Source organism: Taudactylus pleione, unplaced genomic scaffold (genome assembly GCF_031769625.1).
Source record: "Taudactylus pleione unplaced genomic scaffold, aTauple2 ptg000609l, whole genome shotgun sequence".
In the NCBI taxonomy this organism is placed as follows: Eukaryota; Metazoa; Chordata; class Amphibia; order Anura; family Myobatrachidae; genus Taudactylus; species Taudactylus pleione.
The window spans coordinates 12,474,298-12,498,204 of NW_028285011.1; the positions used below are offsets into that span (position 1 = coordinate 12,474,298).

At 43.7% G+C, this 23,907-nt stretch overlaps 1 protein-coding gene across 1 annotated transcript in view; it reads right to left on the minus strand.

The window, feature by feature from the left end:
• The window catches only part of LOC148480645 (interleukin-1 receptor type 1-like), a 79,398-nt gene that overhangs the window by 8,447 nt on the left and 47,044 nt on the right, over window positions 1–23,907 (minus strand). The window contains exons 6-9 of the mRNA XM_088454169.1: window positions 14,296–14,361; window positions 12,100–12,223; window positions 4,100–4,245; window positions 1,647–1,790 (exon numbers count right to left, since the gene is read on the minus strand). Coding sequence (XP_088310295.1) covers window positions 1,647–1,790; window positions 4,100–4,245; window positions 12,100–12,223; window positions 14,296–14,361 — 480 coding nt within the window. The remainder of the gene's footprint in view (window positions 1–1,646; window positions 1,791–4,099; window positions 4,246–12,099; window positions 12,224–14,295; window positions 14,362–23,907) is intronic.

Sequence of the window (23,907 nt, forward strand, 5' to 3'; positions counted from 1 at the left end):
GCCTCCTCTCACCAGGGAACGCCACGATCGGTGCAGGTCCACCTCCCGCGACTCCTCGTCTCTGGCATCATTGGCAAGACAGGGTGGGTGCCGCTGTCCCACCTTCTTCCTCAGCTCCGGCTGGGCTCCCTCTCCGGCTCTGCCCCCCTGTGCCCGGCAGCATATCGCTACTCACTGGCTGCCCGGGTCACAGGAGGGCAGGCACTGGAGGGAGGGATCAGGAGACTGCCTCTCAACTGCTGCTAACACCTGTTATATGTCCTCCCTCTCACCGGATCCTATTTTCCTGACAGGAACCAATTCACTCCCATCTATATTACTCCGCCCCCTTCTGCAACTATCACCAATGTCTGTGAAATGTATATCTGCAGCATGAAGCACCAAAGTCCACTGACATCATAGATATCTAACATGCACAGGGTACATACATTTCCACATATTTACATCACATCACATCTATCCCTACAGTATATTTAACATTTACCTCATAAATGGCATTTTGCTGTAAATAGATGAATGAAAATATATACCTGTTTCAATTGTATATATGAATTATCTCCGTAACCCTAACCAGGGTTACAATACACAGTGACATTTATCACTCGTTTTGGTGATAAAACTCGTTAGTAAATGGGGGCCTTAATCTGTTATATTTATATGGTCATAAACATGTCTTATATAAAAAAATTTACAGCATAGTACGAACTAAGCAATACAGAAAAAAAGAGATACCAGATGAAAATGGGAATACATAGATCAGATCTTGGTTAGCTGTCCTTTGATACTATGCATAGTTCACTTTGCCTGTTTATTCTTAATATACATTCTGGATAAGTTACCCAATTACCTGAAAGACTTTTCACCCTAGCAGCCAGCAGTCATAAGAACATAAGAACAACCTTGAAAAGCCAGTATTGCCAGCAAGGAATCTGGGTGCTCTGATTTATCTCCATTTTTGGAATAAACTACCTGAGTACCTTAACTCTATTCTCAATCTACAATCATTGAGTACTTCAGTCATTTGACATGTCTGCAATTGTAATGTTTGTTTCTTGCCTGTAATTTGGCCACGATACAATGCTCCCAAGACCTACTTGAAAATGAGAGGTTTAATTCCAGGTAAAATACTTTCTACATCATGTCTCAGGGCCTGATTCAGCAAGGATCGCATTTGCAAAGCTGCACGCAGGCAGCTTTGCAATTGCGATCTTTGCAATAATGCAAATGCAGCAGGAGGTGTATAACACCCCCTGCTGCATTTGCGATCCCAGCACTGCGACGGAGGTCGCAGGCTAGGATCATCATCACGACCATCTGTCGATGGTCACAACAATGGACGTCGGGCAGCCAGCCAGCTGAGTAAGCCTCAGCTTACTCAGGCTGGCTGGCTTGCGAGCCAAGCAGACTGCGTACGTCCACACAGTCCCTGGGCTGGTCACGCCCCCTCACCACTACTTAAATGCCTCTGCCTGTCAATCACGCAGAGGCATTCAAGGGCTTGCGTGAGTCTTAGCAGGACCCATTCTACACACTCGCAGAATGGTTCCTGCGCACGCGCAGATTCCCGATAATGCTGAATCAGGCCCTCAGTTTCCAACTTTTCACCAGCATTCTAATACCCTTTGTTATTAACACATAAAATATACCTTTATGATCTGTATGAGCAAAACAGGAACTCCGGTACCAAAGAACAATTTCAACTTTAAAGACCCGGATGGCAATTACAGATATAACAATAACAGACACCATTGCCACAAAAAAAGCAATCAAAAATCCCTGCAAATTAGGCTCTGCAAACAGAAAAAGATAAAGACACAATCAGACATGTTTGAAAAGAAAAATACTGTAATGAAAATATAACTATTACATTTTGAAAACTAAAAATAATTATTTTATCATGACCCCAGACAGCATAAAATAAGATATGACAGTTTATTTATAACCATCTAGCCGGTCACTCATATGCATTTCCCCTGTGATTGGCCTGACCAAACAGGAAGTTATACCTTACTGCTTTCCGCCAGTTGTCTCATGACAGTTTATTAATAAATTGCGGCAATAGGTAGTTTCCTACAGTATCACTATGGTAAGCGGTAATAGAAGGGCATTCCTATCGTCAGGTTTTATATATAGGCCCATTAAAAAGAAGAGCTTAGTGGATTGCACAATTTTATCCACCACCATTTGATGATAAAGGCCAGTCGGTAATTAATGTTGAAGAAAATGTTTTTTTAAATGGATTTTTACATTCTCCCTCTCTGTAATTGTTGATCACTGCTTTTGGAATTGGTAGGGCTCCCACAGAGGATAGCATATGATTGCACGTTGCTCACCATTGGCCTGATTATGAGTTGGACACACTGATTATTTTCTTCTATGCATGCATCTAAATCGCACGCGTTAAGAGTCCGTGCACACAGAGTCACAGTTGCGATTGAGACACACGGGGGGAAGATGGTCACGCTTATGGGCATGTTATGGAAGTGTCGCAGGCGTGACGTTGTAATGGTTGCAAAGTCAGACACATAGTCAATCACATTGGAGGCCTTACTCTGATGGAGAATTGCCACCTACCATGTTGCTGCTGCAAGTTTCAATGGTGCGACCAATGGTTTCGTCTAAATACTCACCAAGCAGTATTTTTTGAACATCTAAAGACACTCTAAGTGGGCATCTTAGTCACATTCAGATGCATACTTGTACACCAGGGAAGGACTTGTAGCTGCAATTGCATAAAGTCACAGACTCGCAACCATCAAAAGACGCAGACACGGATGCTGCAGCATTCTACTCAGGATCACGCTCCATGGGTGGTGGAAAATATAATTATCCACCTGTACTCCTTGGGCTGTGGAAGCCTGATAATTTACAAGGCTGACATACCTGGATTTGACATTTTTCCAGACTACTAGTAGTCTCAGTATAATGGAGAGCGGACCTTGTAACTGCCCATTATAAAAAAAAATTCAGAGCGTTATAATATTAAGTTTAACTGAATGCAATATTCCCCAAAACCCTCTAAATATTGATAATAAAAAAATATAAAAAAAATCTGTATTTTCACTATAATAGATGGACATCCTGCTTGTGGTCCCCCCTGTGCTAATGCAAAGAAACTAGAACTGTCTATGATGTGGTGGTATGTAAAGAAAACGCTTTTTACCTGGAGTGATAAACACAAAGGCATTCTACTGCAGTTAGCTTTAATGAAATGCCCAAATTAGTTCAGAAATACTCTTATATAGACAATACAATGCTACATTTTATACTAAGAGGGTTTAATGCAACTAAAACATGCACTGGGAATAATGCATCTTTATGATATACTTACATATAAGACTAAACCAAGGTGTCACCTAAATTGTATCATATAAAACAAAGTGGTTCATAAAATATTCTGCACTTCCATGAATAATATAAATGGTAGTCATGTAGAGATACTTAAAGTATCTCCACGTTTTACATCTATACAACTTTTATTTATATTTATGACGGTGGCCATTATTACCGGGACTATAAAGTAACCTTTTGTTGCCTAATGTGAACAGTAAGTCAGCGGTAAGGGTTTATGGTTGGCTGGGGATCTTCAAACTCTTGATGATACTGTATACTTGTCTGTTTTGTACTACAGTAGCTGGGAATACAGGAAGGCCTATTTACTTTTTTTTTTTTCATACAGTAGGTTATGAAAGTTTATATTTCTGCACACATATGCATTTAGGGTCAGAGTTGTATGCAAGGCCGATGTTTGCGATTATCAGTAAGCCATGCATGCGTCTAAGTCGCACTGCTCATGTGTCTAGGTACATTACCGTCGTTATACGCGGTGACTTTTTACTCACAGTGTGATTGACAGTAAGGGAGCATTTGGGGGAGGTAACGGAGAGTGGCAGCATAGAACGCAGTCGTGTGGAAACCATTTCCAGCCGCAGGTAGGCGTTTCAATATATTTGCTGGCATCTGCAACATTATTATATTTTTGCATAGCAGCTACGTACACAGAGGCATCAGCGGCAGCATTAATGTTCAATTCTAAATCCGGCCCATAGTGCACTAGGACATAAATGGCAACAATGATTGGTTTCAATACATACAGTACCTGGGTGTTTTAATACAACAAATGCCTTGCGATGGAAAGCAGTAGAGAGATGACAGTAAAATTCTCTGCCATAGTCTTCTTCTTTAACTGTTGTAAAATTTAGGCTTATGCTGTTTACTCGGTTTCCATCAGGTGAGACTCTCCTGCTAATATAAAACAAAAATATACAAAGATAAAAAAAAAATATTTTATAAATGTATGTGTATGTATACAGTGTATATATATATATATACACATACATATACAGTACACACACTACAGATATATAATAGATAGATAGATACTGTACATTCTATCTATCTAACTATCCTATCTATCTCATCACATTATCTGTTTAGTCACTAAGGGGATGATGTAGAGTTGGACACATTTTATGACAAAACCATAGGAAGCCACTCAGTGGCATCATGAGGGGGCTGATTCAGACCCGTTCTCTGGCAAGCGATAGCTCGAAGCGAGCGAAGTTTTGCAAAGTGCGCATGCATCGCAGTGCGTGTGCGCGAAGTAGTCCGAGCGATTGGAAAGCAATCGCTCGCCCAGCAGAGACAGCCCAGCTGAATGAGTGACTGGTCAAGCCATTTGTGGGTGGTAACAGGGGCAGGCCACTGGAAACTGGGGAGTGGAGGTGTGAACGCAGGCGTGCCTGAGCATCTTAACGCAGTTTCAGCGGCGTGCATAATTAACAGGCAGCGTCATAGTACATGTCACCTAGTCGAATTATACACTGAAGTGCTCGCAGTGCTTATGGTAGGGTACAGGCAAGCGCTGCGGTCAGTTCCGATGGAACCCGATGTACCGATGGTTTCATACACTTCCTGGAGATGACGTGCGCTAGTGGGTGGCTAAAGACTGGCTGGTGGGGGTCTGCATACACAAAGTGATCGCATGCCAAGACATAGTGGGCGTGCTTATGCCTTGCCGTGTGATCACCTGTCTTGTTCTCACTTAGCTGAATTTGAATATGCTGGGAGCGAGCGTCCGCATCTTGCGACCGTCTCTGAATCAGGCCCCCTGCAGTGACAGGAGCAGAGTGCTGCAGCACCCTTCTTGTCATAGAAGACATTATGAACTGTGCATGCTTCTTAGGGGTAAAAGCATCTCCTCCAGGAAGTAGGTAAATACGTAGTGCGGGTGAGTGAATGATTGTGTAATAAGGAATACATTATTCGGTGTGTGTGAGTACTGTTGTTATTTTAATATTTTTTTCACAGTTGGGGTACAGGTGCCAAAGATCTGCTGGCACTTGTGGTTCTAAAAGTGCCACAGGGTAGGCTTGTTGGTACCTGTAGTCCCAATGTGAAGAACAATATTATTACTCAATTTAACCCATTACCACTGCACCCACCTCCACCATGAGTACAAGGATGGTTAATTTTTTGGAGGGGTCCCCACTTTTCGGAGATTGCCAGCCCTGGGCTGACCAGTTTGGGGCTGGTTTAATGCTTTGGCAGGTATACCCTATGATGTGTGTCTTCCTGTTGTGGCATTAACACCCCAGCTGGTTCAGCCTGGTGCTGGTTAATGGAAAATAGGGGGAACCCCACACTGGGATTTCGCCATGACCAGACCAGGCTACAAGGTCCAGGGCTGGTTATAGATTTAGAGGGTTAACACATGCCCTTTTATTAAGTTATTTAGGTGCTTTAACCCTAAGAAGCATGTTTAGAGGTGATCTATGCAAGCTTCTCCCAAACTCGACTGCCTCAGGCAGGTCTATTGTTTGGGTGGTTTGAAACTCAGATTTGAAGTTGATTTTTAATCGATTTCCTATCCGACTGTTAGTAAATCAGGGGATCCTGTAGTCGTCTATGGGAAAATATTGATGTTTGGATCGATGTACGATTTTGGTCAGGACTTGATTTTATAGTAGATTTTACATTTGATTTTACCTGTAGTAAATCCCTGATTTGCAAAATCTAATAAACAATTGACTAGAAATACACCAAAAACCCAAAATCGACCTTTAGTAAATATATCCCTTATTCTAACATTTTGGTGACAACAATTCAGATACTGTAGTTCTTGCTAACAAACCATTTCTGTATCAGTTGATATCTGTACTTTATAAATTGGTTTATATCCATATATTGCCAAGTTTCTTGTTAGTTGTCAATGTCCTACTTATAGGTATCATCTAGCCCCACTATGTTGCATATACTCGTAATGTCACCAGATTCAAAAGGTGTGCTAACTTCCATATAGCATATAGCAAATCAGTCTGGCAGTACGAATTCCCTTATATCGGAGATGATGCTGTTGTGGGGGGCAACACTTGTATCCTATCATATCAGTCACCAAGGAAAAGCTAATAACAGGATTTTGGAACTTACCGATAAATCCCTTTCTCCGATTCCACAGGGGACACTGGAGTTCAAGACAGTGGGGTATAGACGGTGGTAGAGCAGAGCCTGGCACTTTAAATAATTCTGAAGTGTGACTGGCTCCTCCCCCTCTATGCCCCATCAGCCCCAGTTTTAAGAACTGAGCCCGAGAGGAGATGGTAGACAACAGGAAAATGAGGAGAAGGAGAAGACCACAGAACGGAACAATACCGACTGAAGGAGAACAGAGGAACCCACTGCAGGGAACACATGCAGTCACACAACTAGATAAGGACCCAACAAAACGGCAGGAACGCAGCGCTGGGCGGGCGTCCAGTGTCCCCTGTGGAATCGGAGAAAGGGATTTATCGGTAAGTACCAAAATCCTGTTTTCTCCTTCATCCACTAGGGGACACTGGAGTTCAAGACAGTGGGGACGTCCCAAAGCCAACCTCCCGGGTGGGAAGCGCGGAGAACCTGCCGACCTTTCGGCCAACCGAAACAGGGACAGCCCAAGACTGGAGGCATGTCGTAGAGCCAGGAGACAATCAGAGCTCCTTGCTGAACAGTCACAGACATTCCACAACTTACAGCGTAAATTCAATGGAATACGGCTAGAGAGTAGCCGCAGATGAGAAGCATCAGAACACCGTAAGCTCAGCCAAAAACAGACCAAGCAAGACTGCTGGGAGCAGAAAACCCCAACTAGAATCCATAGAATGGCAGTAACATGAGAACAAAACTCGAGAAAACCGTACCAGCGACAACTACAGGAAGCTGCAACAGTCTCAGACAGCAGAATCCCAGCACTGCGGGACATCAATCATATAGATAAAAGTATAATGATACCAATATACAGAGACGGAGCTGAACCCGTCCACAGACTCTTAACCAAGCAAACAAGGAGGCAAGAGTCAAGACCTAACAGTCGCCCTGAACCATTCTCGAGGTCCAACTATAACTACTAAAGGGTTGGTAACCAGTGGAAGGTTTAGACCATAGAAGTTGTCAACGAGTGGCGATCCCACTGGGCATGAGACGGATACGAGAGGATTGAGACTACAATTCCTTCCAGTGGGTCAGACGGCAGTACCACCCCTCCTGTCAAACAGCAGACAACTTCCTACATGATGGTAGAGTGTAATCAGTACCAACTACTGGCCTGAACATAGTATGAAAACACCCAGGATACCCTTAGCAGAAAAAGAGCACGATGCCACCTCCACCCAGGGAGAGTTACCAATATAGGGAAGTATCCCATCCGCAAGGCTAAAGCACTAGGACAACTATGAAGGTACCATTCAGGTACCTGTCAGTGTGCTGAATTTATCAACAGATACTGAACAGGAAACTAACCAGGCCCTCTGTATGGAACATAGAGACTGTCACACTTTATAGTAAAGATGTGCATTAGCCCATAGATGCGCTTCAGTCCATAAACCCAACAGATTCCAGTAGAATAGGGTCACAAATCTCAATGTTACAACTATGCACCTACACACCAGGAAAGCTCTAAAGTGTACAGCCAACTGATTTAAAAGAACTGAAGGCTGCTAGGACAGCAGCTAGGGTGCGTAAGAGAGAATAACAGCTATGTCAGGATGCATGAAAAGGAAGCATCTTCCGAGGCATTAGTGGGGTAAGCCCGCTTACCTGTGAGCGACCAGATGCCCTCTGGACGCTATGTAGAATGTCACTGACCCTATTCATCTCACAGCAACCCACCACGACAGGTACAGAGAGTAGCCTCAGTGGGCAAAGATCAATGCTCTACAGCACGGACTTCAGTCTGGAGATGCTGCAGAAGAAAATACTGTAGAAACTAGCAAATTGTTAGTGGAGACAAGAAGGCCGTACAACAGGACGCTATACCTGAGCCTGTTCCATTAGGGATGTGTATCCGTATAGAGATTATACATATACCCCAACACTTATAATGGTGAAGTGTGTATTACGCCCACAATCTGATACAACCCAGGCCAGACCCTGCCTATATCGGCGGGTGGCCCTAGGCCTCATGTAAATTAACTACATAAGCCATGAGGATGGAATAGATCCAGGATTCTCTATGTACTGATAGGAAATGTACCCAAGGGACCATCAGATACCCATTTTATTGAGATATGCGACAAGACAATAATATAAAGTACCAGAATCGATGCTGGGAAAGGTACCTGTACATAGACATAGAATGCGTTAATTATCCCAAGTAAGAAGAGATATATATATATTTAGTGATAACGCCAGTCAGGGCCAAAAACAGATTTCTCCAATTATTAGGAAATTCATACAAGGAACGGGAATATATCAGTATATATACACATACACACACACACATAAACATAGCTGCATGAAAAGACAAACTCTTTGAAAGGAAGAGTTAGTACCGACATAGCTTTCCAGACGTGGAATAATATGTACCTTAATGATTGTGGAAGTATAGGCATACCTACACATATCCATAATTATATACATATACACACACACCACCCAATCCCTAGGGAGAGATGGTGTAAGCGGAGTTATAGAACAAACTACCGGATCAGGAGAGTCCAGCCTCTCATCGCAGCATCCTCTTTAAATATGCTAGGTATCAGACATAAAACTGAGAAGAACATATCCTACCCCTGCTTTAATGGTAAGGATAAGAAGCAATATATATATATATATATATATATATATATACATACACACACACAAATCCCCACATGCCTACGCGTACCTACATACAAGATTAGTAGGTGACGATATAATTTGAAAAATATAACAAGGGCAATAGTTAGAGCCATGGAAGGAACTGAGCCCCAGGTCTTAACGCCGGGTTTAGTATAAAATACAAGTATATACATACATGTGGCTTACCTCCACGCAGGGAGACTGCTCATGTGCCGCGTGTGGCCGTCATTCTGCTACGGCGTTGGGGCAGGAAATGTTAGCAACGTACTATCCCAGACTGATTGCGATCCTGGGACCCTTCCGTTACCGGTGTACTCGCCTTATCAGGTGTGCCCCAGATGATGGAAATCAAAAGATGACCTCAGTGATGCGAGACAGCAATGCCAACCAGCACAACGGCCATATGTCACTACTTCGTGTTGTGTGTGCTGCCGAAGGGAATAAATAAGATATAAATCCATATAGATGCATACCTTCTAAGGTAAGCACCGAAGGCTGTTGAGATTTAACATATGTGCAGCCACATATATGCATGAGAACAGTACGGCTCATTCTTAAGGTGAGCCAATGTGAGGCATAAGCCTGAGGATGGGACGCACCCTTTTTGTAACCTTGAGTTAAAGATATTCAATAACCGTAATTTCTGGCAGCAGCCAGAACAGTGGCCCCGACTATGCATACCATACACATTTAGGCAGAGTGATCTCTGGCAGCTATAGATGCAAGAAACACACTGCATTATTCTGTTACACATCAAGCATATTTGCCCCAGATGTTCAATGTAATAAGCCTGCCGCACCTGGTATACCCAGGCAGTCTCCCATCCAAGTACTAACCAGGCCTGGCGCTGCTTAGCGTCCAAGATCAGACGAGATTGGGCGTGTGGCCATAGGCGCTGATAGATATGTGGTGGGCAAAGTGGCATGGACACAACCTCTATATTAGGCTGTGGCATGTTCCTCCCTGTGCTTCATTTTTTTTTTTTTTTAAATATAATATTAAACCAGTACACTGCCCAGTTCCGTAGGGGAACTACCGACGTGCAATATAACAGAGATGAGGCAGAGCCAGATCTATATAAAGACTGCAGGTTAAATTACAAACTCCACAGTTGTGTCGTTAAACCTAATAAGACCAGGTGCTGTAGGTTTAAGTAAAGAAAAAAACGGGAGAGGCCATATGCAAGCACAGGGAGAACATACAAACTCCCAACAGCTAGGGCCGTTCTGGGAATAAAACCCACAACCCTTTTAAGGGTTGCACCCCCCACAGAACTCCAGAGTTCAGGATGCAGGAGATGCTGGCAATAAGCCCCAGCTCCTTTTAAGGCAGGTGCATATGCTGTTTTAAAATACTCGCTGGAGGTAATGGCGGCATCTGTGCACGCCAGCATGGACTAGACTCCGCCCCTTATCAATAAGCGGGCGGGGCGCAAACAATGGCTGGTATAGCAGCGCGAGTGGGGGAGCGGGAACGTAATAGCCAGCGCCGGTGCATCTTCATACAAGCACCGGCGCCGCAACCAGCAGCCGAGAGCGCTGAATAACAGCCTCGCTCTCCGGCGGCTGTGTGCAGAAGCCAGCGCTTCTACAAGCACCAGCGCGGCAGGGAACAGCCGCTCTGAGCAGCTCCCTAAGCCCCGCCATGCGGCCAATTGTAGGCAGCGCCGGTGCAATCTTCGCCGCAACCAGCAGCCGAGAGCGCTGTGAATAACAGCCTCGCTCTCCGGCGGCTGTGCTCCTCCCCCTGCAGAAGCCAGCGCCAGTGCTTCTTCAAGCACCAGCGCGGCAGGGAACAGCCGCGCTGCTGCGCAATGTAGACTCCCCGTGGGGATAGAGAAGAGGGAGGATTCGTCTCTCATGAGAGCTGACAAACAGAGCGCTGTCAGCTCTATTAAGTCAGACAGCGCTCAGTGCAGGATATCAGGGCTCGCTGCTAGGCAGCAACATTACAGACTGTCTGAACAGTCTCCCTGTACATGTATCCGCGCTCTATGCTCGGTAGCTCTGCCCCTTGTAATAACGCTAGCGGCGTTATAACAGGATTCCAGGAGGGGTTATACTACAGTGTATACCACCTGAGCCTGGGAGGGGGCAGAGGGGGCCGCAGATTAAACTCCGTTCCCCATAAGGGGAACAGAGCTATACTTACCAGCTGCTGGCATCAGGGCTGCGGCTAGGCATTCGGAAGCACGGACACAGCCTCTATATTAAGCTGTGGCGTGTCCTCCCTGAGCTACTGACAGGGTGCCTTGGACTCCAACACACACTCTTATTTAGTGGTGGCGGGTCTCCTGATGCCTCCATGTAGCAGGCTGACAGACGCAGCACTCTGTCAGCCTGTCCTCAATGCTTTGTGAAAGCTATAAATTAAAATAAAGTTGAAATAAAAGAAAAAATACTAAGTGTGGGCTGGAGCTCAGCCCTTTGTGACCGGCTCTCTCGGGCACATTCTAAAAACTGGGGCTGATGGGGCATAGAGGGGGAGGAGCCAGTCACACTTCAGAATTATTTAAAGTGCCAGGCTCTGCTCTACCACCGTCTATACCCCACTGTCTTGAACTCCAGTGTCCCCTAGTGGATGAAGGAGAAAAATAAGTCCTGTATTTTGGGGGAGTTCTCTTGGGGGTATATTTACTAAAGTGCGGTTTTATAGAAGTGGAGATGTTACCCATAGCAACCAATCAGATTCTGGCTATTATATTCTAGAAGGTGCTAGATAAATGTTAAGTAGAATCTGATTGGTTGCTATGGGCAACATCTCTACTTCTATAAACCCACACTTTAGTAAATATACCCCCTGGACTCCAGAAAGAGTGAGCCAGTCTCCTACCTGATACCCACTGAGTGAAGTTGGCAGCATAAGGATTTGATTGTGGAATTTGTATTAAATTTCCCCCTCTCCTCCATATAAATCAATTCTTTATGAAGCCTTGGGGTGTGTGTAGCAGAAATATTTCATAAACAATTGTTACATTTTGAATAATTAGTAACTCATACTTACTACATATCTCCCATTACCACTCGGTCATCATCTGAATATTCATCCATGAAAGAATCATTGAATGTCCAGTACAAATCTATCATTCCATTAAATAACGCTTCACAAGTAAGAGTAATAGCAGCTCCTGCAAAATTGTTACATGTTAGAAGAACACTGAATTACCAATAACAGACATGTAAGGAGGTACTTAAATGTCGATAAACAATGGCACAGTAGCCCTCCTTTTAATATACAAGCATTCTATGGGGCAGATTCAACTAAACGCCAGGTTCTGCTACTGTATATGCAGCTGCACATGAATGGGTTACTTGGATAAGACATTAGCAAGAACAAGCAAAGTTTTCCTACCTGCATAACCCATCTAGTATTAGTGATATATTAATCAGGCCTAATACATGTAACTAGCAAAAAAAATATATAAAATCTGATGGCGCTGATCAGCGGTGTCCTCCACACAATTATGGAATCAGTTTCACACTCAGATTGCAGCAATTAAAGAAGAGGAATCTGCATCCTCCAACCATATACCATAAATACCTAAAACTAAATTGCGCTATACCAACTAACTGATCAATAAGTGAAGTCTGGTTTATAAAGTACACATTTATTTTACACATTTATTGGGATTAAAAAAAAAGAAAGCCACATTCTTGCGAAAATTACAAAAGAAAAGAAAATATGTACATATACATGTAAATCTTCATCAGACAACCAATTAAAACATTAATAAATTGTGTTTATGAAATTAATACATTAAGTGGGTAACATATACCCCAATAGCATTTGGCCCAAACAAATTATAATCCTTTAAAACCGGAATATCTTCAATATAAATTGGATATTCCACTATGCCCGCTGATACTCATCCAAATTGTGGTGTTATATCAAATCCAACTCTATAAATTGATCAGGAAATCCCATCAATGTATCAAATGGTATGAAGACACACCATGTAATATGTTGCCTTTTCCCCGCTGTGTTCCAAAGTCAAAGCCGTCGGCTGTGCAGAAGCCTGAGCGGCGTAAGTATACAAACAGAAGTCCCGAATGGGTAACAGCACCACAGTTTCAACTGTAACAATTTCCAGCACCGGAGGTTAGGGGGAACTGTCTTTACCCCGAATCTCTCTGCCACGACCCGCAGTGTGTCTGAACAGGTAATCAATGAACGAGTGATGTTATCTTTCTGTGTCTCACTCCGTCCAAGTGATGCACAAAGCAGGCAGCTCTCTCTATGGGGCCCATTTATTAATGATCGCATTTTGCAATGCAATCAGGGCATCCAGTACCGCCCATGATCGCATTGCAAAATGCCATCATACCGGCTGAATGTATGTACCGGCACATGCAGGGAGATGGGCTCCGAAAGGAGCCCGTCCCTGCAATGTGGCAGGAGTGCATGCGGGACTGCTGCGCATACGCAGTCCCTCGGACTGCACATGAGCGGCGCCCATTGCTGGCGGAGGGATCTGGGAGATCCCTCCGCCGGCTGAAATGCAGTAAGTCCCCATAGACTACAGTGGCTAACGCTATCTTCAGATAGCGTTAGCTGCTGGGGCCAATATCGGGAATGATTCGCATTCCCGATATTGATACATTTGACAGCACCGCATCCCCCCATTGAAACCTATGGGGGAGGCGGCTGTGGGTGGCAATGGAGGGATGGCAGCAGGTATCTGAGATACCTGCTGCGGTCCCTCTTTCATACATCCGGGGGATACTTAATATTTTAGGTAAACCCCCGAAAACAGGTGTTTTCGGGGAATTTACCTCAAATTAATTTTGATAAATGGGCCCCCTAAGTCTCTACGTGCAGGCAACACACCAAACCGGTGGCTCTTTCTGTGCCTCATTCCTTCTGGACAATAGCTGGGAAGGCAGCCCACGTGTATTTTGAGAGTCCTTGTTCAAATAGGAACCGGGAGCCTGTAACAGCCAGGGGCTCCAACACAAAAAATCCCACAGTCCTAACGCGTTCCACTTCTGAAGGTTCATCAGAGGTCAACTAGAAACCTATGTTGAACCCATCTACCACCATCATGTTCTACTAAACCCCAATATGGGAGTTGTTATGCAAGCTACATCATATAATTTAACAGGTTTACTAGGAAGCAGCTTAGATGATAAAAGATAGTTTAGCCAAGTGCGAAAACGGAGGTTTACCAGGCAGTTACCACCCTTTAACAGCAAAACTCACCTAATTCCACTTGTAAGAAGTCATTCTTTGGATTTATCATAACAGGTGCACTTTGTAATGGTTGCACTAAGAAAGAAAAATAGGAAGTCATTATTATGCATTTTTTCTTAAATATTGCTGTATTCAGTCATTTCAGTACAATTGTAATATGTATACACTTTTGTCATTCGCCAATTCAGAGGTAAATCTTGAAATGGATTGAATAAAATGGTCTTAAAGCACCTTGCTATACTGAAATGTGTGAGTTTCTGAAGACATTACTATACATTAGTGTTGATGTCTTTTTACTTTTTCTTTATTACAAAAGCAGTTGCAGTTTTTTATATCCTAAAACATTATGGGACATATTTATCAATGATCAGGTTGTAGACCAGATAATTGCAATTTCTTATCAATGCCATTTGCTGCTATAAGAAATAATTTACCGCCCTAATGTATCAAAAAACACGTGCAGGTACAGGGTTTTCGAAAGTAGCCCATCCCTGCGATGTGTTAGTAGAGAAGTGATCTCATTAAATATCACTTCATTACTATATTCTGACCCCCGGCAAGCTGCTGCGAATGCGTGGTCCACATGCATGGTCAATGTCTCAACATTTTTGAATGACAACATTTTTGACTGTCGACATAACATCCATGTTGACATTCAACCCATGTTGACATTTTCAATGTGGACATTCTGACTACATACCTTAAGGCACATCTACATTTCGCTTTCTGGTATTCCGTTTTTCCTGAATTTTTTTAAATGTTAGCTCAGAAAAGTATTTGTCTACAGAAGTAAAATTGCCATCTCAAGGGACTGTGACGAAACAAGGGGTTAACTTTACCTCACTTTCCATCCACCTTATTTCACACAAAGTAAGAGCTTCAGTCAGGTGTACTTTTTACTCAGTTTGTTCCCCAGATATCCCAGGTTACGGAGAGATGAGTAAGCCTGTCAGGACCTGCTCTCCTAGGATATCCCTGCCCATTTTTACTGTATATATTGTGTGGCTGACTCAAAGTTGGTTGCAGATGCGGCCGCATTGTGTGCTTGGAAATAAATGCTGATCTTTGTCTATATTCAGAGTTCCCCGCATCTATGCGCTCACACCACCTCATCCACCCACTTGTGGCAGTAGCCATCATAACTATCAGTGCGCATTTGTAGCAGCCCTTTCCTTAGCACGAGAGGTCAGTTTGAAATCAGATGGCTATCTACATATATTCACTTCTGAATAGCCAGCAATTCTATCTTCATACCCATGTCTGGTTGCCACACAGTTACACACCATCATCTGCAAGTGGTGATGTGGCTGAGGTGAGCACAGTGGCGTCCCTACCTTTGGTTGCACCCGGTGCGGGTGTACAAGAGTGAGCGCAGTGCAGCCGCGCATGCCGGGGAAAGGGGGCGGGGCCTCAGGACAAGCGGGCATGGCCTTGCATGTGGGGGCGGGGCCACACACCCGAACCCCTGTTTTAGTGTCTCCGGGGGGTCCAGGAGGTGCGGGCTGCCCCTGGGGACCAGTGTGCTTGTAGTGCTGGCTCCCTCATTGTGACAGGTGCCGAGTGCTGCACGTACTTCTACAGTGCAGCACCCGGCTCCTGTCACCAGAGGGGGAGTCTGCACTTTGGTGTCACCCCTCGACGAGTGATACCCGGGTGCGGCCCGCACCCCCCCCACCCCACCCCCCTTGTGACGCCACTGGGTGAGCATGACTCTGAAATGCCCATTATTGCTCAAAGTTGTGTATTCTCAGCTATGGAGAATGCACAGTGTGAAAAATACTAAGATTCAGCCACAAAACGTACTTGCTATAGCACAGCATATTTTGTTTGCGCTTTGCAATTGTGAAGAAACACTATTAAAACAAAACTGGGTAATAACAGACAGAAATAGAGGTAAGAGGGCCCTGCTCGCAAGCTTACTATCTATAGAGAAATAGGCATTGATACTCAAGGATAGGTGCTACCTATTGCATGTAGGTCCAGCCAGATTGTGTGTGTGGATCATATAGATCATCAAGAACAACTGCAGAGGATGTGAAAGTAAAAAAAAGAGAGAAAATATGTAGAGTTATAGGTGGACTGTATAGTAGGGATGTAATTGGGTAGTATAGCTTATGTAGGTTATGTGGGTGGTTCTGCGATTTCATAAACTTGGAGCAGGATATGGAAAGGAGGTGCGCTGGTTTTCAAACAATATTATCCTGAATTTAGTTTGGCAGCTCTCAGTGGGCTCTGCGTCCCACAATATAATAAGACAGAAAAAGAAGGAGTGTAGCCCCGTGTGGAATTCAGTATAAGAAAATTTATTACACAATAGAGAATGAATTATCTATAAAGATTAAAAGTTCTTCTCATCAAAGAAACATACAATAAAAATTGATAATCCCAAGAGTAAATGATACAAATATTACAACAATATACTGTAAACATATAGATTAATGGTATATAGCAGCACAGTGGATATCTTAAAGATGGTACTGGGCCACACTTAAATCTGTGGCAATCCGCAGTTTCATGTGCTGACAACTGAAGCAGAAGCTGTGAACATAAAGTTTGTATCCAATTTCAGAGAGACAAGTGGCTAATAGTGTAAATTTGTAGCACAAATGTTCTGTAACATGAAGAAAAGTAGCTGGAAAACCAGCTAGTATACTTGCAGACCAGGTAGGGTGGGAGGTGGATGGAGCCGGCAAGAGGTCCAAAAGTAAATGCCTTTCCAGGACGCTGTAAATGAGTACACCGGTGGGCAATGGTGGTCAATGCTCAGGTGCGTGACTGTCTCTCCACAATGGGGGAGGGTCCATGAAAAGGCTGGGTACCTCTGGTCCGGTATGCGCTCAAATGAGCATATGCACTGACTGTCCCGCATGGTCTCAGGTTGAGTGCAATGCCGTGGAAATGGAGCAGCTCACAAGTGTCCAAAACAGCTGGTGTCTGCAGCCAGCGTGAGTGCAGTCTTTTATGCAGCAGACAAGTGTGGATCCTTGACGCGTTTCTCCGGGCAACAGCACACTCCCGGTTTCTTCAGAAGGCAAAATAATAAACTTGTCTGAAGAGGTGAGTTTTCAGAGAACACTTGAAGGTTTGAGACTAGAGGAAAGTCTTATCATACATTGGACGGCATTCCATAGACTGAGTGCAACCCAAAAAATGTCTTGGGTTTGGAACATTTTTTGAGACAAGTGAAGAGATGTATGTTAGTGTAGTTTGGATAATAGCCTTATGTGTAAGTAAAAGTATGTTATATTGAATTTGGTAGAATACAGGTAACCAATAAAGAGACTGACCGAGCAGAGCAGCAGACAATGTACGTTTAGCGAGGAAGATCAGCTTTGCAGCGGCATTCAAAATAGATTTAAGTGGCAAGAGTCTATTTTGGGGAAGAGATTGAAGTAATCAATGCGGGAAAAATCAGTGCATGAATTAGAGTTTTTGTAGTGTCTTGTATAAGATATGGGCATATTCTGGATATGTTTTTTAGATGTATGTAACATGATTTGGAGACATATTGAATGTGGGTAACAAAGGACAGTTCAGCGTCAAGGATGACATCTAGGCAGTTGGATTGTGAGGTGGGGTTGATTGTCGAGTTCTCAACAGTGATAGAGATATCAGGTTGGTAACTACTATTGGTCGGAAGAAATAATATTAATTCTGGAAATGTTACATTTGAGATGGCGAGATGACATCCAAGATGAAATGACAGAGAGACAATCAGTAATGCAGATTAATATAGATGGTGACAAAATCTGGGGAGGATATGTAGATTTGAGTATCATCTGCATAGGGATAATGCTGAAATCTGAAGGAGCTGATGCATTTGCCAAGAGAGGTGGTATAGATTGAGAAAAGCAAAGGACCTAAGACTGAGCCTTACGGTAGTCCAACTTATAGAGGTAGAGAAGAGGAGGTTGATTCAGAGATACTGACCCTGAAAGAGCGATCAGATAGGTAGGATGAGAACCAGAATAGGGCTGTGTCCTGAAAATGTAGGGGTTGTAGTGTTTGTATGAGAAGAGAGTGGTCAACAGTGTCAAATGCAGAACTAAGATCTAAAAGAATAAGAAGTGAGTAATGGCCTTTAGACTAAGCAGTAATAGGATTTTTCACAACCTTGTCAATGCTGTCTCAGTGGAGTGTTGGGAACTAAGGACCTCATTCAGAGTCGATCGGAAGCGGCTGCTCGGTCGTACGCATCCGATGTTTCCAAACCACGCATGCGTACGGTTAGTTGTGCGCATGTGCGTACGAGACCTTGCGATCCAAAATGCTGTCGATTGTACGGCTTACGAGCAGGAAGTGGCTTCCGAGAGTTGATTGACATGAAAGGCCGTTTGTGGGTGTTGATGGGGGTGGTGGTCTAAAAACGCAGGCGTTCCTCACCGTTTCCAGGGCGTTTCAGGGGCGTACATAAATTTCCTGCTACGACCGACATAGAAGGCCGGAAGTAGTAAAACGTCACTCTGCGAGCAGGTTAGAGGCCTGGATGATCGTACAGTTTGAGATTGGGTATGTGCTATCTCAAGCCCCAGAGTACAATCGATACTATCGAATGTGACTGATGTTAGGAGTGATGTTTCGATTTTGAGCCACACAAGATGAGCAGCTAATAATCGTTTGTTGCAGCTAATAACACTGCTATTTGGCATGTAATTGATTCAGCTGCGGTTGCATTAGCGAATAATAAGAATAAATATATTTCATGGGGATGGCTTATTTTTTGTTAATTTTTGGTGTAATGTGCACACAACACAAGCGGCCGCAACCATCAGAAAAAAATTAACATACAGCGACTAACAATGACTGACAACGATTGACTCGATCGCTAGCTGCTATCACTCGCTAGCTAGAGGAGGTGCATTGTTCACGTATGGGCGTTACTTTGGTTGCGACCGACCGGCCGTGCGATCGCTTCCTTTTTCAGTTTTGCAGTCGTTTGGCGTATGACCGAGCAGCCGCTTACGAACGACTCTGAATGAGGGCCTAAATCCTGACTGAAGTGGATCCAACAAGTTTTGTGAGTGAAAAAAGTGTGCAAGGCCAGTGTAGGCAAGTCTCTCAAGTAGCTCAGAGGTGCATGGGAGCTGAGAGATGGGACGGTAATTTGTGAGAGAGTTTGAGTCAGAATTTTGTTTTTTTTAGAATAGGAGTAATCACTGCATGCTTGAACAGTGAAGGAAAGATTCCAGCAGAAAAAGAGAGATTACAGATTTTAGTTAATGTTGAGATGAGCAAAGGAGAAAGAGCTCTACTGATTTGTGAGGGTATAGGATCAAGAAGTAAAGTAGTAGAGTAGGAACAAGAAAAGAAAAATTTCTCTCCAAGATTTGATAAATCTCCACCTGGGTCTGTATAAGAACTGCACCCAGGGAGAGAACGATTTTGCATATATCAAGACAAATGCAGTTGGCTCCAAATGTCTCCTGTACCTGATGGTAGTCAGACTAGGCATCCAAAAGAGTAGCCAGGGTCTATTGAAAGTGAAAGTTAGCGTGTCACCAAGCAATTCAAAGGTTAAATCCAGGAATTCAGGCCCTGATTCAGAGGCGCTCGTTGTTTGCGAATGCTCGCTCTGAATCAGGGCGGGGTTTTATTTATTTTTTTCGGCCTCCAGGCCGCTCACTAAGCTGGGGGTGACCACCCACAGCTTTTGCGGGTGGCCTGGCGATGGTCGCGATTATCACGACCATCGGGCTTGCAAGGAGACTCTGGTAGGGTCTCGGCACTCGCAAGCCCGAGTGGACTTCCTGCTCTAATAGAGCAGGAAGTCCACTACTGACATTACGAGTGATGTCAGTAGGGCCGCCCACAAACACCAGGCGTTCCTAAGGGAATGCCTGTGTTTGTGCAGCCACCCCCCTCCCCGTCTACTAAACGGGGCGAGCTGTCAAGCAACATTGACAGCCAACCCCGGCTTGTAGCGAGACCCGTTGTGATGGAGCTGCCGTCGCAGTACAGGTCCCACGCATGCGCACGCCTGAGGCGGCGCATGCGCAGATGGGGACCATGGACCTGCTTGTGAGCGCTGTGAATCAGGTCCTCAATGTCTTCAGACAACATATTCTGCTGCAGGCAAGGGATTAGACACAGAGATACAGATACGTCCACATACATCTATCCTCCGTGCGCTGGAAGTCGCATTACACCAGGCGTGAGCGCCGTCCGACTCTGTAGCGCTGAGCGTCTTTTCATGAGACTTTTTCCCTTAAAATGCTACTTATTCAAAGAGCGATGCAAATAGGACACACAAGTAGCTTCTGCAGATTAAAATGATATGTGGCGTGTCTATATTCTGTGCGTGATTGTGGCTATTTCTGCATGCAAAATGCTACGTTACAGTGTCAATGGCTGTCAAACTGTAACGTGGCATTTCGCATGCAGTTACACCCACAGTCACACACAGAATATAGGCATGCTGATATATCATTTTAATCAGCAGAAGCTGTTTCTGCATCCTATTGGCATACCTTGACACATTTAAGGGAAAAAGTCACACAAAAAGACACTGAGCGCTACCAAGTCGCTTCACGGCATGACGCGACTAGAGTGGCTGTTTAACACACAAGGAGGCTCGATGTATGTGGACACATCTGTAGGCATACATTCCAACCCCCTGAAGATTAGAGTGACCAATCCAGTAACTGGGGAGGAGGCATGATCCAGCACTGAAAGATAAAGCCTTCCAATTTATGGAGCCCGGAGCTGAAAATATGTTCCTAGTATTGAGAGCAATTGATAGGCTGATAGCAGCACCAATGGGAGAGTCTTTGTCAGTCAACCCAAATACACTTTATTATTTGATTTTTTTTCCCCATTACAAAATATTCTACTGAACATCTGATCCCATATTATAATTCACCAATTATAAACAACTTCTGGGATGAAAGTAACAGTTTTTATTCAAATGTAACTACATTACTTTAGTTTTTCTTTACATTTAATTATGTGTGTATATGAAGACATTTCCTCTGTAAAGTGCACCAGGACTAATCAAAATGCATTCCAGTGAAAGTAGGACACATCCACATTAATGGAGGGTACACACGGTCAGATTGGAGATGATCAGATAACGATAACGATCGTTATCTGATCGTCCTGCATGTGTTGGATGTTCGATATTGAACATCCAACACATTCATCAACCCCCCCAACTACTATAATGACCCACGATCAACAATCGCGGGTCCCTATAGTAAACAGGCTAACCCTGGTCGATATCGACCAGGTTGGCCTACATGCACGGGCGATGTTCAATATCCATATTGACCATCTGTGCCTGCGCATAGACCATTGTTTGGTCGTAGGGGCCAGAAACTGGTCGATTTGAACGATAATGATATATCGATATTGTTATCGTTCAAATCGACCAGGGACATCTGACCGTGTGAATGCACCATAATCCATGAAAATGTTGGTACAATAAGGCGCAGTGGCCTGAAAACAGAAAGTCAATGATGTGCAAACTTATACTGTCCTAGGGAATTAGGGTTCCTACCTAGCAACAGCAAGCAGATTGGACAGTGGGGCTCCTAAAAAAAAAAAAACAGTGTATACATACACAAACCAGTATTCTGACAGCTAATCAGATGTTCTTAGGAACTTTTCCTACACCAGATTCTTAATTTACTTTTAGTTCTAATGTACACACTATGCGTAGTGCGCTCTCAAATTTATAGCTATTCATCAAATTGGAACCTTGTAGGTGTACATCTACAGTAGGTTAGGGGTGGGCTATAAGCATCCAACCAACCAAGCATCCAACTACACATCTCGACATGCCCTACCACAGTTTTGCTATTTGGCTATGCTAAAAGTGTTGCAAGGCATGCTGGGATTTGTAGTTGAACAACAGCTGGAGGGCCCCTTATTGCCCACCCCTGATCTAGCTCTTGTTGTAGAAAGCAGGCTGCTGGGTGGGCCCACATGCAGTGATGTCCAGCTGTGTTTTCCTTATAACAGCAGTGGGTCAATCCAAGCCTATTGTATATACATGTATGAGTAATTTTGAGACATGACTTCACTATAGCAATGGTCAACGTGAGTTTAGCCACACCAGTGGCTTAAGTATCAACCTCCCATTGGGACCTGGACCCTGCTGGCATTAGAAACATGCTTGTGGATTTAAGAACTGAGGGGATTGTAAGAGTTTCAATGGAGTCTAGGCATAAAATGTGGATACTATGAAGGATGTAGTTATAAATTGAACTGCTACATGCATGCATATTAAAATCATCTGTCACAAAATAACTCTCCCTGTTGTCTGCTATCTACTGAAGCTCAGCCTGATTATAGCTAAAGAAACACCAATAGTTGAGTATATCGGATGAGCTTATCTAGCAATATCTGCTTGCTACAAGTTGTTACTTGCAAAATATTTGCTGAACTACTAATTTGCTTTACTACAATTTTTGCTTGTCATTAAAAAAAACATGTTATTGGAAACAATTAGCTACGTCTGCTGCTGGACTCTTATAAATCTATTGCTTATGAATTGCTAGTAGCCAAACACTGTCCTGCTGCTAATTGAGGCATGAAAGCAGAACTAACCTCTTATGTGCTACTGAGTGACTGTTAACATCGACTGGAAATAATTAAGCCACTGGTTTGGCTCAACTCATAGCATTGGTATAGTAAAGTCCTATTAGCTAGTTATTTTTACTCATATGCATATTTATTATTGTAGTGAAATAGAATGTGGTTTTCCTAAGGAGTCAAAATGTGCTGTGCCAATTTTTTGGCAATTTTTTAGTAATGCTGGGCATACACAGCCAGATAAAATGTCTGTCAGACCGACAGACATTTTATCTGGCCGGCTGCCAGCCACAGATGTCGCCGGCATACACTGTGAGAGAAATCTCACAGTGTATAGCCCGACATCCGCGCTCCGCCCCCGGGGGAGGAGACATTTCCCTGTTCCTTCCGTAGGAAATGTCTGTCTGTCGGCCTCGCTGGGCATACACTGCCCGATGCGGCCGACAGTTTACCGGGTAAATATCACATCGGACGGGCATGCTGGACAATCCTGCATGCTCGACCGAGCAATATTTAACCCTCGGTCGCCCGCACACACGCTACAATTATCGGGGCAATCCGCTGATATCAGGCGGATCGCCCCGATAATTGTAGCGTGTATGGCCAGCATTAGGTGCAATTATATGTTTGTTTTGTTTAACTGGATGTTGTTTTCCATTTTTTAATAAATCTTATAACTGACCATCGCCTTACTTTGCTCCTTTCTTGTTGATACATTGGGGTATTCCAGTTTTCCCCCATTTTTTCATGGTCACTGTCAGTTATTTGAAAATAGACTATGCTATATGCATTTGTGTATTTTACATTCATTTTTTATTGCATTGAGTACCTGCAAGGTTAGCACCTGTTAAGTGGGACTGATGTCAACACTGGGTACTTTAAACATAACTTCCTAAGATAGTGTAAAAGCCATCATGGTCCTTTTCTAATTGCCAACATTTTAATACTTTTATATCTATCTATAAAAACAATTGATCTATGTAAATCTCTTGGGCTGGTATTTTTTTTGTTCAGAACTTCCATTCATTAATATTAAATAATGTGCCTCAAATTCAATTAGCATAAAAGTTCAGCATTAACATATGGTAT